The sequence below is a fragment of the Schistocerca nitens genome, chromosome 7 (assembly GCF_023898315.1).
Source record: "Schistocerca nitens isolate TAMUIC-IGC-003100 chromosome 7, iqSchNite1.1, whole genome shotgun sequence".
Lineage (NCBI taxonomy): Eukaryota > Metazoa > Arthropoda > Insecta > Orthoptera > Acrididae > Schistocerca > Schistocerca nitens.
Window position 1 is genome coordinate 153,685,928 of NC_064620.1, and position 18,097 is coordinate 153,704,024.

Below are 18,097 nucleotides of genomic sequence, written 5' to 3' on the forward strand. Positions count from 1 at the left end.
AACAAACAGAGTCATGGCAACAACTAATGTAGCACATGATCACAAATTAGTATACAGGGTAGAATGCTCCAAATTTTTGGGTGTAGATAATGATGAAAACTTGAAATGGAATAAGCATATTACTGAGCTTCTTAAACAGTTAATTGCTAATCTTGGAAACAAACAAATCAACCTCCTGATGTATTCTGCACATATGTCTTATCAAATGATTTTCTGGGGTAACTCATCACTTAGAAAGAAAGTAATGATTGAACAAAAGTGAGCAGTAAGAATAATATTTGGCGTCCACCCACGTATGTCATGTAGCTATCTCTTCAAGGAGGTATAGCAACGAAAACAATCAATTATTGACAAAATAATATAATTGGATAGATAAAAAAATCTACTCACCACACGACGGCAGAACGCACATCTAAAAGACGGTTGTAATTGGTGAGCTTTCAGAGACAGGAGGGTTGAAGGGGAAGAAAGAGGGGTGAAGGAAAAGGACTGGAGAGGCCTAGGAAAAGGGGTATATTTCAGGAAAGACACCCAGAACTTCTGGTCAGGGAAGATTTACCACACATGATGAGAAGGAAAGACTAATTGTTGGTGGCTGCATTGGACAAGATTAGAAAAACTGAGAGCTTGAAGTTGGAAGAAAGATTAATATGCAGGACAGAGATTACTACTTAAACATCATCATGCATGAGCTAATAAGAGTGAAAAGTTAAGTGCATTGAATGAAACAGAGGTGGGAAGGGGGGGCGGGGCAGTGAAAAATAGACAGGTAAGACAATGAAAGATATAGATAACTAAAATGGAGTAAAACAAAGAGTAGTTACTGTGAAGAAATGCTGAGATGGAAAATTAATGTAAATTAAGGCCATGTGAGTGGTGAGAACCAAGGAAATGTTGTAGCACTAATTCCCACCAGCAGAGTTCTGAGAAACTAGTGTCTGGGGGAAGAATCCAGATGGCGTGTGTGGCGAAACAGGTGCCGAGGTCACTATTGTCATGTTGTAGAGCATTCTCTGCAACAGGATATTGCAAGTTGCCAGTATACAACCTCTGCCTATGTCCATTCATGCTAATTGATAATTTGGTGGTGGACATGTTGATGTAGAAGGCTGACAGTGTTTACATAACAGCTGACATGTGTTGTTTCACAGTTGGCTCTCCCTTTGATAGTATATATTTTGCCAGTTACAGGGCTGCTATAGGTGGTGGGGAGGGTGCATAGAGCAAGTCTTGCAGCAGGGACTGTCACAGGGGTAGGAGCCATAGGGTAGGGAGGTGGTTGCAGAAGGAGTGTAGGGTCTGACAAGAATATTGTGGAGCATTGAGAGCATAATGGAAAGATATTCTAGGTGTGGTGGGCAAAATTTCAGACAAGTGACTTTACCTCAACCTTGACCTAGAAACTTCATCAAAAGCTTTTTCATCTTACCCTTTGGAATGTAAGGATTCACAAGTAATGCCCTTGAGCTATCTGATACTGTTGTAAATTCCTTTTACTTAACCCCAAACACTCCTGACATTCTAGCAATTTTGTGTTGGCCCTTTTTACATTTTGCCAGACTTCCTTTAGATTTTTGTAAATTCCTTAACATGCTCACCTTCTTTTCCCAACTTTGTGTGAATCACATCAAATGGAGATGGCATTTAGCATCCATATACAACCTCATAATGTGATAACCCTGTTCTTGTATGAGTTTGTGAATTGTTGGCACTCACAGTAAAATCTAAATATATGTCCCAGCCTATGTGTTGAGAATTCTCATAATGGCTTATCATCTTCAATATAGTCCTATGAACTTATTCTGTGTGCCCATTTGCCTGTGGGTGGAATGGAGTCATAAGTAATTTCTTAACTGTCAGTAAGTGACACAAATGCTTAATGAGACCAGACATGAAATTTGTATCTCGATTTTTAATAATCATTTGAGATACCCTGAATTTAAGTATCCAATGATTTACCATAGTGTGAGCTACTGTGCTTTCTTTCTGATTTGGTATTGGTACCATCACCAGGTGCCTTGAGAAGTGATCAATAATTGTTAACACATACCGGTACTCATTATCTGATTGACTCCTGTGAAATGGCACCAAAATACCTGCTCCTTTCATTTGGAACAGATAGCTAGACTCTGATAGTCTTTGTAATTGTATCTTTTGATGGTTTAAATCAGCATTTTATGCACATGGAATACAGGTCTTGACCTACTGTTGAACATCAGCATGTCTTGTTCTCTACCAGAAACTTTCTACTACTCTTCTATTCATTGTTCTCTTACTTCCATGACCCGATAAAGTATGATAATGTGCTTGCCATAATACTTCTGTCTGCAAAGCTGCTGGAACTACAGCACAAGGTCCACACTTGGTTAATCTACACAATATCCCATCTTTTATGACAAATTGTGGCTGTCTGCAGTATACCTGACACTCTTTATCACTTGCTTGCATTCTCTTCTGATCTTTCAGATGAAACCCAGAGACTTGCAGTGCCCCAGCTTCCTACTAAATGTGTCAGCATTTGTGTGTTTAGCACTTGGTTTGTGAGTTACATCCTAAAGGAATTTACTTAGCTTCAAAGCTCATTTCATTAGACAAGTTGAAGTATCTTTCAGCTTGAATAGCTATTTTAAAGCTAGCAGGTAACACTCCTGTGGAGTGAACAAATCCTTATATCATATTAACACTGATTCCATTAACGATCCATCTTCACCCTTAAAATGCTTCACTTTTTCTCACAACAGAGAAATGTCAATAGTTTGCTCTGTTCTACTTTGTATCCTAGAATACCCGATATCTTCCTCTTGCATAACCTCTAACTTGCCTATCAGTAATCCCCAAAATTATTGGGGCTTATTGGTACCACAACTGACTCTTAATATCCCTTGTACACCTACATACAAAACAATGTTGCTCATCCAACACATCATTACTTGCCAGTGGTTCTTCCAAACACACAACATTCCGTGGAACATTAGTATCTACTGGTACCCAGATTAGCTTTCCTGTACCTGCTGGTACTCTGTCATGCAAAACAACTTTTAATGCACTCATATATAGTTTATTCATGCCACCTTTGCAACAGGGGCATCTTGTGACACAGAAACATTTGCAACTGTTGTACCTGACAGGAATAATTTACCATCGAGTTCAGCTTCCTTTGCAAAAGGTTGATTCTAGCATGATTCCTAACCAGAAAGTCCAACCCCAATATTGCAGCAACACCTTGTCCCACAGTTAGCAACACTTTATTCATAAAACTCTGTGTTTCCTATCCTAAACCTGAGCCATTTTGTCTTGAATGAATCAACTGCACTGCCGCCTATTGTGCACAACCTGTACTTTGGTTTTTGTAATCTGCTCTTATCCCTGAGGTCCAGACTGACAACCAATACATGTGCACCTGTATCTACCAAAAATTCATATTCTTTCCCTTTCAACCAAGCTACCAACGAACACTCCATCTCTGCATGCACTTTTAATGCACTTCTATTTAATGGGAATTGCTTCTAGATCGAAGGAAGATTCCCATTGTCGTTATCAACTCCTTATTTCTATTAGAGTTACCCAGTTTCTTTGATTTACACTTCTGTGGCTTATGACCGACCTGTTGACAATCAAAACATTGCGGTTGGTGATGCTGTGATTTTTAAATGACCCTTTTTTCCACAGTGGTGACATTCTTTGTTTGACACAAACATTTTCTGATCATTCTGAGACATCGCAGCACTATCTATCTCTTGCAGATAATTAGCTACATGCACTGCTGCTGTTACAGCCTGTGGATTTTCCATTTTCACTCGGCAAGAAAATTCTGGAGAAATAATGTTAAGAATACATCTAGTAACCTATCCTCAGCCTCTATCAATGTAACAGCGTCAGTGTCTGGGTTGTTAGTCAGTTCATAAGTTTGGATGTTCAAGTTGTGTATCCTACTTGAACATACTTTTGTCACAAGTTACTTAACTTTTCTTGAAAGAAACAAGCACTGTTTTATTTTTGTTACCACTGCTTTAAGCCATTCACCAGTTCTGAAAATGAGGTTTTCTTACTCAAAATATCGTGGTACATGAGGTATGTCTTAGCCTCACCTGACAACCACAATTTGGCCATCTGCAGTGATGTTTGTTCAGACCAGTTGCACAACTTTGCTACAGATATCATGTCCTGAAGGAAAATAGTCTTATCCTCTGATGTTTTGCCAGAAAAAATGGAAATAAGGCTGGTGGGTACAAGATCCAGTGTTGAGGAACGCACTACCAGTATTGATATAGCTACACTCAGACCTGATTGTGAATGATCTCACATCTGACTATGAAACTGCAGAGCCACTTGCTCATTCTGTTTCTTTAATAATTTAACCTGCCCTGTTAAAGCTGATACTGTGTCCACTGTAGTAGTTGCTCATGTCTGTGCTATATTCATGTAGTTTCCTTTTCTATCACTGTAAGCCTCTTTTCTACCGCAGTAGGCTTAATCCTTATACAACACACATATACATGACAACCATGCCTCCATCCTTGCTACCCTCCCTGTTTTCCTTTCCCTGTTGCTTCATAACCTGGGTTTTGAGTAACTGAATCCACTTTCCTTTCTTCCCTTTCTTTCCCCTCTCTCCTCCCTGGTGAAGGAACATTTGTTCCGAAAGCTAGGAACGTAAATTTTCGGTTCTGTTTTTTGTGTATCTATCAGCTGTACTGAGCTGAGGTAAGTACTGGCCAGCCCCTCTATCTCTTTGTTAGTATTTGTTTCACATCTTTATATGAGATTTTCCATTAATCATTTAAATATACATGATCACAAAGATCAAAAATTACTTATTACTTCTTCTCATCGATACCCAATGACACTTAACACAGTCCTCTTTTGCAGGACCATACTTCCCACAAGTAGAACATATTACAGGGATAAACTTATCACAAGGTGCACTGTGACAAGACAAATTACAAATTTTACAATGCTAAATACACTTCCTTATAAATCACCCCTTAAATTCAGATACGTCTATAGGTTCATTAGGCTTTACAAAAGTAACTCTTAACTCATTCCATACTATTCTGGACACAATCACAGCCAAAACATATATGTGCGAGCAACAAAACCTTTCAGAGACTCACACCACAATTGTAACTGCTGGTCTGGCTCCATTGAAAAACATTTCATACAGACCTCTGATGCAGATACTGCAAGCATCAGAAGCACAATCACTTCTTGACACCAATTTTGCAAGAGATGACTGCTGGGAGGGTGGAAGTAGACATGGTTCTGTATCATGAGGCCCTCTCTCAGTTTGCTACTTGCCAGATCTCCTTGGAAGGATGGTAGCGATCTGTTGTCACCAGTAGGTGCAGTGAAAGAAGATGCAGAATTAGTTATTTATTTCCATAAATTACAACTGGTGTCTTGACTTGCTGTTGACATCAGTTGTCTAAGTCCATCAATGAATCGTGTCATAAGCTGCCTACTGTTCACTCAAGATAGCAGACACCACACACCCATTCCTCACTGGCTGTTCTATGGCAGTACTACCCACAGAGGCTTCACTCACCATACCACGATGCTGCGGCAGTGAATGACAGTGGTGTGTGTGTGTTGGACTTACACATGCCAATTTCAGTGGTGCTCTGTCCCCTATTGTTCTTCTTTACATGTCAAACCATGATGACGGTTGTCATATAGCTGTGCAGTATGATGATCCTGGACTGCTGATTAGGAAGGCCCTGGCCCAACCACCAAAGCATCAGGAATGCTGGTGTCCTGAACCAGGATCACTAGAAGGAACCCAGATCCACCAATCTGTGACAGTGGCAGGCTGTGCTGTTGAACTCTGCAACTGGTGATTACGGCAAGGTAACCATCACTCCCTATAGTGGCTGTTGTTACTCAGTAGCATGCAGGAAACCTGTAACAGACTTCTGCCAGGCGTCACTCTATTGCAATCAGGGCATCAAGTGTGAGTGTTATGCATGCCTTCTATCTGTCTGAACTGACTGCCTCATGAGTTAAAATGCTGAGGTATTTATGGAGCGAAGAATGGCCAATGTTTACCTGACACACTTGTCATGACCGCATAGGTCTCGTTATTACAAAGGTATCAGTCGTTCTCACTCTGCTGTGCTTGCTTGAAGATTTTATTATAGTATAGGACTGGTTTGTATAAGCTCTTGGCATGCATCACTGTATCAGCAGTAGAATTTTTGTCATTATATAATGAAGTTGACGTGATCCTGTCTAGCTGCTGTGCCTACTGCAGTCCTGCTGAATTCCACAGTCTGGCTTGCCAGAAGCACCGACATAGTGTTTTTCCCTGAACCACTCTTGGTGGTGAAATATTATTCTTCACACCCATCTCATGTCGATACTGCAGTAATGTAAGCAAGGTAGCTTCACTCTGGGACTTAGAAAATCTTAACTGTTTGCTGCCATTTACAAGGTTGATATGACAACAAATCTGTATGGATATAAAATGGAATGTTCACAAAGGCTCAGTCATTGGTAAAACAAGTGGCAGATTGCAGTTCATTGGTAGAACACTAGTGAAATGAAATCAGTTTACAAGGCAGACTGCATATAAAACACTCGTACGACTAATCCTAGAATATTGCTATAGTGTGTGGGGCATGTACCAAATAGTACTGACAGTGGATATTGAATCGAAAGAAAGAAGGGCAGTATGAATAGTCACAGGTTAGTCTGACCCATGGGAGAGATGCTGAAAGACCTGAACTGGCAGATACTTGAAGATATATGCCAACTATCCCACGGAAACTTCCTGGCGGATTAAAACTGTGTGTTGGACCGAGTCTCAAACTCAGAACCTTTGCCTTTCCTGAGCAAGTGCTCTACCATCTGAGCTACCCAAGCAACTCTCACACCCCATCCTCACAGCTCAACTGCAGAGTGAAAATCTCATTCTGGAAACATCCCCAGACTGCAGCTAAGCCATGTCTTTGCAATATCCTTTCCTTCCAGGAGTGCTAGTTCTGCAAGGTCACAGGAGAGCTTCTTTGAAGTTTGAGAGGTAGGAGATGAGATACTGGCAGAAGTAAAGCTGTGAGGATGGGGCACGAGTCATGCTTGGGTAGCTTCGAGGATAGAGCTCTTGCCCACGAAAGGCAAAGGTCCCGAGTTCAAGTCTCGGTCCGGCACACAGTTTCAATCTGCCAGGAAGTTTCATATCAGCGCACAGTCTGCTGCAGCTTAAAAATCTCATTCTTATCCCATGGAAACCTACTTAGAAAGTTTGTAGAACCAACTTTAAGTGATGAATCTAAGTTATTACAGCCCCCTGTGCACTGTACCCACAGAGATTGTGAAGACATAAGATGAATTACAGAATGCATAGAAGCATTTAAGCAATCATTCCTCCCACATTCTGTAAGTGAATGGAATGGGAAAAAGCCATAACAACTGGTGCAATGGTATGTACCCTCTGCCATGCATTTCACAGTGGTTTTCAGAGTATAAATGTATATGTAGATAACAACAACATTTCTTTGTATGTCTTTACAGGGTGTTGTGATGTTTGGTCTCCTGTACCATCAGCCCTTACAGTACAATGATTATCACTACCCAAGCTGGGCTGAATGGGTGGGCTGGGGACTTGCTCTGTCCTCCATACTCATGATACCACTTGTAGCTACTGTCCAACTCCTAAGTTCCACAGGCACATGTAAAGAGGTAAGTGTCAAGTATCATTAATGTTTTAAATAACATAATCCAACTTAGAAAGACACAAGTGTTCCACAAATAATTAAAAAATGTTTTACATGTCAATCTAGCTCATATGACATCTATATTGAATGAGAAACAAAGAGCTGACTTTAAAGATAAAATCTTCTTCAGGGAAAAAAACCCAAATACAAGCACATACTGTTGGGGATGGCCCAGAAAATAAAATCTTTTGTGGTTCATATAGGTCTTTCCCTCAACACTCATAAAAATTAAGGGTGCGTGATAAGAAACAGTAAAATACTACAGAACACAAATTTATAGCTAACAAAATACCTTGAATCTATTTTAATTATTTAATTGGATAGATAAAAAATCTACTCACCAAGCGGCAACAGAATACACACACATAAAAGATTGTTGTGATTGGGAAGCTTTTGGAGCCCATGACTCCTTCTTCATGCAGAAGGGTAGAAGGGAATGAAGGAGGATGAAGGAAAAGGACTGCAGAGGTCTAAGAAAAGGGGTAGATTTCGGGAAAGTCACTCAGAACTGCGGGTCAGGGCAGACTCACTGTACAGGATGAGAAGGAAAGACTGATTGTTGGGGACTGCATCGACGAGATTTCAAAACCTGAGAGCTTAAAGGTGGAAGACAGGGTAATATGCAAGACAGAGATTACTACTTAAACATCATGCATGAGCAAATAAGAGAGAAAAGTTAAGTGCAGTGAATGTAACAGAGGTTGGAGGGGGGCAATGAAAAATAGACAGGTAAGACAATGAAAGATGTAGAAAACTAAAATGGACTGAAGTAAAGAGTAGTTACTGTGAAAAATGCTGAGATGGAAAACTAACATAAATTAAGACCAGGTGGGTGGCGAGAACCAAGGACACGTTATAGTACTAGTTCCCACCTGTGGAGTTCTGAGAAACTAGTGTCTAGGGGAAGAATCCAGATGGCGTGTGTGGTGAAACAGGTGCCGAGGTCACGAATGTCATGTTGTAGAGCATGCTCTGCGACAGGATATTGTGAGTTGCACTCTGCCTATGCCCAATCATCCTAATTTGGTGGTAGTCATGCGGATGTAGAAGGCTGCACAGTGGTTACATAATAGCTGTTATATGACATGTGTTGTTTCGCAGGTGGCTCTCCCTTTGATATTATATGTTTTGCCAGATACAGGGCTATTAGAGGTGGTGGTAGGAGGGTGCATAGAGAAAGTCTTGCAGCATGGATGGTGACAGGTGTAGGAGCCGTAGTGTAGGGAGAGGATGCAGAAGGAACATAGGGTCTGACAAGAATATTGCAGAGATTGGGAGAGTGATGGAAAGCTATTCTACATTTGGTGGGAAAATTTCATTAAGGGCATGATTTTAGGAAATCATAGTCCTATCGAGGTAGCTGATTAACACATTCCAGACTAGGATAATACTGAGTCTCCAATGGTGTGCTCCGAAGCTGTTTTGTGGAGGGATCAGCAGTACCAGGATCGGATGTGATGGCCCAGGAAATCTGCTTTTTAACTAGGCTGGTCAGGTAATTACATGCACTGAAGGCTGAGGTGAGAATGGTGTATTGCTGTAAAGAGGCTGCATCCAAACAAATATGTTTGCCTCAGATGCCAAGGCTGTATGGGAAGGAATGTTTGACATGGAAAGGATGGCTACTCTCAAAATGTAAGTACTGTTCTTTGTTGGTAGGTTTAATGTGGATGGAAGCATGTAGCTGGCCTTCAGTGAGGATGAAATCAACATCAAGGGAAGTGGCATAGGATTTGGAATAGTTCAGACCATGATCCCAACTTAATCTACAACCACTACCTCAAATTTATCCCTTACAAGACTTCCAAGAACTCCTAAAATCCAGCATTGCCTCACAACCCTTCCTCAGGTCCCTACAAGATGACCCTAACCTGCTCTCTGCAGAACTCGAGGCTCTATGTTCCCTATAATCTAATGACTCCATCATCAGCCCCCCAGTAGATAAAAGATCTACCACTGTAGTACTTGACAGAAAGGAGTATGTTAGTGAAAGTCTAAGCCAGCTGTCTGACATGTCTACATACAGCGTCTGCTATCAAGATCCCATCCCTGTGATTAAGTCTGACCTGCAGTCCCTCCTTAAAATCTGAGGCCCCTCACAAGGACTAACACCTAAAATCCACAAACCCAATCATCCTGGCTGTCCTATATTTGCTGGCTTCAAAGCACCCACCGAATGTATATCTGCCTTAGTTGGTCAACACCTGCAACCTATAGTACAAAAACTCAACTCCTGCATCAAAGATACCGAAAATTTCCTAGATTGCCTGAAATCCGTGCCCATCCCACTCCCACCAAACACCTTGCTTGTCACCATTGATGCCACCTCCCTCTATACCAACATCCCCTACGTACATGGTCTGTCTGCTGCTGAACATTTCCTCACTCAGTGTCCACCTGATTCCAAACCTATGACATCCTTCCTACTCACTTAAATCAACTTTATACTTACCAACAACTACTTCACCTTTGAGGGGCAGCCATAGAAACAGATCAGGGGTATGGCCATTGGAACCAGGATGGCTCCTTCCTATGCCAACCTTTTCATGGGTCACTTGGAAGGGGCTTTCCTGGGATCCGTAAGTCTTCAGTCCCTGGTTTGGTTTAGATACAGTGATGACATCTTTATCATAAGGACTCATGGTGAAGCTGACATGCTAAAATTCCTGGAAACTCTGAATACCTTCTCCCAATTAAATTTCACATGGTCCTATTCCGAATCCCATGCCACTTTCCCTGATGTTTATCTTGTCCTCACCAAAGGCCAGCTACACACTACCATCCACATTAAACCTACCAACAAACAACAGTACCTACATTTTGACAGTAGCTATCCTTTCTATGTCAAACGTTTCCTCCCATATAGCCTTGGCATCCGAGGCAAACTTATTTGTTCGGATGCGGCCTCTTTTTAGCAATACACCACCATTCTCACCTCAGCCTTCAGTGCACATAATTACTCCACCAGCCTAGTTAAAAAGCAAACTTCCCAGGCCATTACATCCAATCCTGGTACTGCTGATCCCTCCACAAAACAGCTTCGGAGCACACCATTGGAGACTCAGTATTATCCTGGTCTGGAATGTGTTAAACAGCTACTTCAACAAGGCCATGATTTTCTAAAATCATGCCCTAAATGAGGTCCATTCTGTCTGAAATTTTCCCCACCACACGTAGAATAGCTTTCCATTGCCCACCCAATCTCTGCAATACTGTCAGACCCTATGCTCCCTCTGCATCCTCTCCCTACCCTATGGCTCCTACACCTGTCACCATCCCTGCTGCAAGACCTGCCCTATGCACCCTCCTGTCATCGCCTATAATAGCTCTGTAACTGACAAAACATATACTATCAAAGGGAGAACGACCTCTGAAACAACATGTCATATACCAGCTATTATGAAGGCTGTGCAGCCTTCTACATCACATGACTACCACAAAATTATCAATAAGGGTGAATGGGCATAGGCAGAGGGTATATATTGGCAACTGGCAATATCTTGTTGCAGAGCATGCTCTACAAGATGACATTTGTGACCTTGGCACCTGTTTCACCACACGCGCCATCTGGATTCTTCCCCTAGATACCAGTTTCTCAGAACTCTGCAGGTGGGAACTAGCAGTAGAACATGTCCTTGGTTCTTGCCACCCACCTGGCCTTAATTTACATAAATTTCTTATGTTTCAGCTTTTCTTCACTGTAACTACACTTTGCTTCGCTCCATTTTAATTTCCTATGTCTTTCATTGTCTTACCCATTTGTTTCTCATCACACCTTCCCACCTCTCTTACATATTAGTTCATCCCTATGAAATCCCCAAACCACCTTCCCTACCCTCTGGCTCCTACCCTTGTGACCGCCCCCGGTGTAAAACCTGTCCCATGCACCCTCCCACCACCACCACCTAATCCAGTCCTGTAACCCGGAAGGTGTACACGATCAAAGGCAGAGCCACGTGTGAAAGCACCCACGTGATTTACCAACTGACCTGCCTACACTGTGACGCATTCTATGTGGGATTGACCAACAACAAACTGTCCATTCGCATGAATGGACACAGGCAGACAGTGTTTGTTGGTAATGAGGATCACCCTGTGGCTAAACATGCCTTGGTGCACGGCCAGCACATCTTGGCACAGTGTTACACCGTCCGGGTTATCTGGATACTTCCCACTAACACCAACCTATCCGAACTCCAGAGATGGGAACTTGCTCTTCAATATATCCTCTCTTCCCGTTACCCACCAGGCCTCAATCTCCACTAATTTCAAATTGCCGCCACTCATACCTCACCTGTCATTCAACAACATCTTTGCCTCTGCACTTCCGCCTCGACTGACATCTCTGCCCAAACTCTTTGTCTTTGAATATGTCTGTTTGTGTCTGTATGTGTGTGGATGGATATGTGTGTGTGTGTGCGCGAGTGTATACCCGTCCTTTTTTCCCCCTAAGGTAAGTCTTTCCGCTCCCGGGATTGGAATGACTCCTTGCCCTCTCCCTACCGTTGGTTGTGAAAGCTAGAATTTTGTGTGTATGTTTGTGTTTGTTTGTGTGTCTATCGACCTGCCAGCGCTTTCATTTGGTAAGTCACATCATCTTTGTTTTTAAATATACAATGCAATTAGTTTCACACTTTTATCAACTTGTGAATGATGTTTTAGTAGAAATCTTTGTCTAGCATATTACCCTGTCTTCCACTTCTAAGCTTTCAGGTTTTCAAATTCGTCAATTCAGTCCCCAACAATCAGTCTTTCCTTCTCATTCCGTATTGTAAGTCTCCCCTGACCTGCAGTTCTGGGTGACTTTCCCAAAATCTACCCCTTTTCCTAGACCTCTCCAGTCCTTTTCCTTCACCCTTCTTCCTTCCCCTTCATCCCATCTACCCGAAGAAGGAGCCATGGGCTCCAAAAGCTTGCCAATTACAACAATATTTTATGTGTGTGTATTCTGTTGCCACTTGATGAGTAGATTTTTTATCCATCCAATCTGCATTCAGCTTTTCCTGCCCTCCCTCTGCCCACCTTTTCTTCACATACACATCCTCCTACTTCTTCAAGCTGTTCAAAATAGACCTTTAAAAAGTGTATTGTGTGTGTTACACCACATTTTGAGCATTTTACCCATGGTACAAGCGTGAGTGAAACAGGAAAGATATAAAAATATAACATCGAGGAAAAGTACATTCATAAAAAGCAACAAACTTATAGAAATTTCTATAAATACTTATGGATATACAGATTCATACAATAATAAATAGCTATAACAGCAACATATAGAAACTTTCTTAAATTAAGTGTACCAATCTGAAAAAATGAGCTGCATCTGCACACAAACCCATATACCTGACTTTGCAAGTAGTTCATTACCTGATTAAGTTGTCCAGCCCAACCAAAAGCCTCAACATCCCGCACATTCCTTCCTGTTTCTTCCAGAGTTCAACTCAGCAAATCTGATGAGGCTATTAGAAGTTGTAGCTATGAAAAGCAAATGTAACTAAGATTGTTAAATTGCATGTATATGCTTACAGAAACTAAAGGTTTGCATGCTAAACAACTTTATTTCCTTTTTTCTGCAGAGACTGGCCTACAATATCTCACCTTTGGAAGAACATGAAGCCATCAGAGAAACTGGTGTGGTGACAAGATTCAGGTGTAGACATTGGCTATATGTGTGAAGATTTTGTTTTCTCATATACTGGGACCACTTTGGCAACTACTGCCTTCAGCCTACCAGTTAACTTATAAAATTTGTACCAGGTTAATTTCATATGTGAAGGCAACATTTTTATGTGACTGAATGAGACACCATTTTTGTGATGATTTTTTTAAATACTTTGTAGTAAAATGTCTCAAAGTGGTGTTGAAATAATAGATTAATTTGTGTGTTCAAGACTTGCCTTGTGCACAGTGCAAAGTATTATGTCTTCATCCAAACAGCTGTGTGCAGAATGTATCAGACCCTTAGTTTTGTAGTTTGAAATGATAGTATCTGAACTCCATTAATAGGAAAAAGTGTGCCAAAATGTAAAATAGCTTGGATAAACTGGTACGATAATATCTATGCAAAATTTAATATTTTTAAAAGTTATTGTAACAGAAACCTGAATTAACTGCAGCAAAAGTTTCTTCAGTCACCACTGCATCACAGTCAGGTATTACTGCTATCTGTACTATTGTTGCTCAACTGCTGAATAATGTGAGGTAATTTCAGTATTTTCTGAACAAAAATGTAATAGTAAATGCACTGCAAAAATGACGTTAAATTTTTGGGTATTTTGTAACTATTATGATGACAGCATACATAAGGTAGAACAAACCTGTTAAACTATGGAAGCTTTATTGTGCCAAAATCAGGATTCATTATAGTAATTCAAGAGAAAGTAATTTCACTGTAATATAGTGTGAAATGAATCCCAGAAGTTTAGAAACAATGGATGAAGAGTGACATTATACAACCCTTATAACAATTTATATGTTAATTACATTTACTAAAAAATATGGAAACCAACATGGGAAATAATACTAATGAGGACTTGATAAGCCAACCTGCCTGAAAAGGTGACAAAAACAAGGAGATGAAATGTTCTGATCCAGTGACTTTAGAAACACTTTGTTCTTCTTTCAAAACAAAGTAAAAAAATTTAGTAAAGAAATTTGAAGGACTAGTAAGTGATTCATATCATCAATGCATCATATATAGTTATACTAATAAAACCTCTGTACTTGACTTTGTACAGTGGTACACAAACAAGTAAATTATTTTGATTTGAGACTATGTACCTAAAACCTTCCATTGTTATAAATACTGTTCTATGACTAGGCTTTAAAAACATTCCCATCACAATTCAAATTAAAACTTCTTTCAGCCCTATTTTTTATATACAGTATGACAGTTCAAAAATTAAGAGCAGCTAGCTCATATTTGAGAACCATTTAATATAGAAGACCAATATTACCCAGGTGGTGCATTTATAATGTTATAAATCTCTGTAATTCTATTTATTACACAACAGAAGTCACATCAATCTCTCTGGTAGAAAACGACACCACAAAGTTCTACTCTTCAAGACATTTTCATTTGATATTGTATCCTTGTTCTGAAAGTACAACAATAAGAATTTTCCTAGCCTCATATTCACGAATCCATGTTACTGTCTTCACCTTAAAATCATCAGCACCACATGTCAGATTTTACTGTCCTGCAGCATCAAGATCTTATATTTCTCTTTCTTACTGCATTTATTATGCTGTTTCACATAATTACTCTTCATGCACCTTCTGCTCTGTACTCATTACTTCTGTTTCAGGACACTCCTTGAATTATTTTGCCTTCATCCTGTCTGAAATTTCATTAATTTCAAGTTTTACATTCATTTTTGTGATCTTCATCTGTTCAAGTAGTGCTGATACTGCTTTTCCTTTAGTGTATTGTTTTATTCCTCAAGGTAGCTGCCCATAGCTGCTCAGTCACTTCATGTTATATTATTTTTCTGCCTGTCTCTTGTAACTCATTCTGTCCTATATCTTTGATGTCATTTCAAAGTTATTCTTTAGTTTCTGATTAAAAAATTTCTAGTTCTGAAAATCCCATTTATCTATTTCACATTGTTTTATAATTACTTTATAATATATCTAGAGGTTTGTTCCCCATTTATTCAGCCATTACCTTGGAACTTTTTCACACATTTTAAAGCTTAGTGATGCGTAAATGTGGTGATGAAGGAAGAATTTTAAATGAAATTTTTATGTACAATGTATATCTCCAATTATACCCCAGAATTGTTTGCTGTACAGGACACAAAATAAATATTTAGCAGATCTTCTTTTGTTTACAGTTAATTGCAGATTGTCAGTGCTCAAAACCTTTCAATTTAATATAAAGAAGAAATTTCTCATCACAACCTGAGTTTTATGTGTGTTTAATAATCATGCTACCACATTTATGCACCCAATATTTGTTACCTGTCTGATTAAATCAAAAGCAGTTTCATTATATTAACTATTATTTTGGTATTATCAACAATTCTATGATATCTTTGTTAAACACATAACATATTAATAAGGTGTTACTTTTTTCACCCTTTCATCTGCATATAAAAAAAGTATCTATTCAATCCACAACACACCATACCTTCACATAAATTCCTCTGTGTCAGACTGAGAACTCAGTACAGGTCTTCACCTTTCACAGATGCAACTCTTCTATCTGAAATCAGATGGTAGAGCACTGACAACAAAAGCAAGGGTCAAAGTTGGTATGGAAGGCTCAAGCTATGTTCTCCAAAATTCAGCCAATTGGCTAAGCCATCTACTTCTGTATCATATAATCAAGTTTCTAACATACACTATCTGCTTCTTAACCAAAGATTCAATAAATGAGTTTCTTTTGTAATTTTGGTATAATTTAGCCAGAAGGACTATTTTCATAATTCATTAGATGCTAAAATCAGTTCCTTTTTTAAAATGTATAACCAAACTGCCATGGTGCATGTCCTAATAAGTGAATGTAAATATACTGGTGATTAAGTTTAACAACCACTGAATATAAAAAGAAGTTTACGTCTTTATGAATGTAAATAATACTGTGAGGAAAAAATCTGTTATTATTAAGTAAATATTTATTGCTGTTATTACTTAAAATAATATAGCTCATAGATCATATGAAACTTTTTGAAAATCTTCTGTGTATAGTTTATGAACTATGAAGTACGTCTTTTTTTGAGACTGATCTCATTTTTTATGATAGAATCAGAGATGATAAGTTCATTATGAAACACATAAAATTGTAAGTGACAACTGCATAATTAATTTTTAAATTATTTTAATTTACATTGTGTTCACACATTTCATGCTGATTGTATACCGTTGTGTGCTAATGGTAACTGGCTGAGCCTTATAGTCATAATTTGTATCACTTGACAAATTTGTAAGAAACAAACACAAGAATAATTTTTCTTTAAAATTAATGTGTTACTTTTGTTGCTACAAGACGTTTATGATACCAACTCTGTAATTACAAGAGACATAGAATAAATATTTAGCACATCTTGTACTGTTAACAGTTAATTTTAAACTGTCAGTACTTCAAAATTGGCAATTTAATATTCAACATAACCTAAAATTCTCTTTGCACACTGATTTATATATGCCTAATTATGCTGCCATACTTGATCAATGGAGTATGAATATTTGTTATATGACTGTCTGAATGAAGAGCAGCTTTGACATTTTAACAGAGTTGAGTGACATAGTCATAAAGTGCACTGGATGTGCAGAGGGGAGGAGTGAGTTTAAACACCTATTCGGTCATCCAGATTAAGGTTTTCCTTTGTATCCTGAAATGGATTAAGGGAATTGGCAGAAAACCTAATATTCCTCTCCTTGTGTAACAGTTATTTATAAAGTACAAACATTTAGCTGTAAACAGCACAAAATTTCTGGAGGACTACCACAAATAATTTGAAACACATTCACTGAAGTTAGTGATCCCAATATACAGTTGGGTGGTATCATGACCATAGTAAGATTCTGAATGGTATTCACAATTGAAATCAAAAGCACAGTCCATCATAACTAAATGTAGCCAAGGATGCAGTGAGTGCAGCATTAAATTGGTACCACCAAGTGACTGTTGCTTATCTGACTCCACCTTTTATCTGTGGTATGCCATGTGGCCCATGTCATACACCTTTTCCATTTCCAGTTGACATATGGTGCAAAGGCCCCAATGGAGAAGCACTATCCATTGATGGTATGGGAACTGCCAAGACAGTCCTACTACATGACAAGTGACATGCACACATCAAGGATAAGGTTCAGCATTTCTGTTGGGGACTTTTCACACTACAATCCTGACCTTGCATCCAATGACTTATCATTTCTTGCACTTGAAAAAATGGTGCAGTCGAGAATGGTTTGCAGATAACAAGGAACTTGAGACCACTGTTGTCAACTGACTTCATTTTCAGGTAGAGAACTTCTGTGCAGTGGGGTTGCAGAATCTAGTGTAAAGTTGCAAAAAGTGCTCAGAAGCAGTCCGTGAGAAATGGAAAAGTAAAGTAGGATAGTAAGAAACCAAAACCATCAATGACATTCAACTTTAAACAAAACACTAACAACTGACTATATACTGGCAAAGCAAAAGCCTTTTTAATGTAATCATTAGTGTCAATTATTCCACAAAAATTATTCCATAAAAATCCATTAGTCAGATTTCCAGTTCTACCTGGAAATTACTTTTACTCTTGTGGTTCTGAATTTCACAGTTCATCCTAAATTTATAGTTAATAATAACCATACATGCCATTATTGAGTAAATGTATTGACATATTAATGCAAGAATCCCAAGGCCCTGAAAAGGCTTTAGCAAGATGTTCAGTTATCAG

General features: G+C 39.2%; 1 protein-coding gene across 1 annotated transcript in view; it reads left to right on the plus strand.

Annotated features, from left to right (window-relative positions):
* LOC126195315 (sodium-dependent noradrenaline transporter-like) overlaps positions 1–16,758 on the plus strand; it is a 453,210-nt gene extending 436,452 nt beyond the window's left edge. Inside the window, exons 12-13 of the mRNA XM_049933875.1 lie at positions 7,510–7,677; positions 13,289–16,758. Coding sequence (XP_049789832.1) covers positions 7,510–7,677; positions 13,289–13,387 — 267 coding nt within the window. The 3' untranslated portion in view covers positions 13,388–16,758. The remainder of the gene's footprint in view (positions 1–7,509; positions 7,678–13,288) is intronic.
* Positions 16,759–18,097: the final 1,339 nt, after the last annotated feature.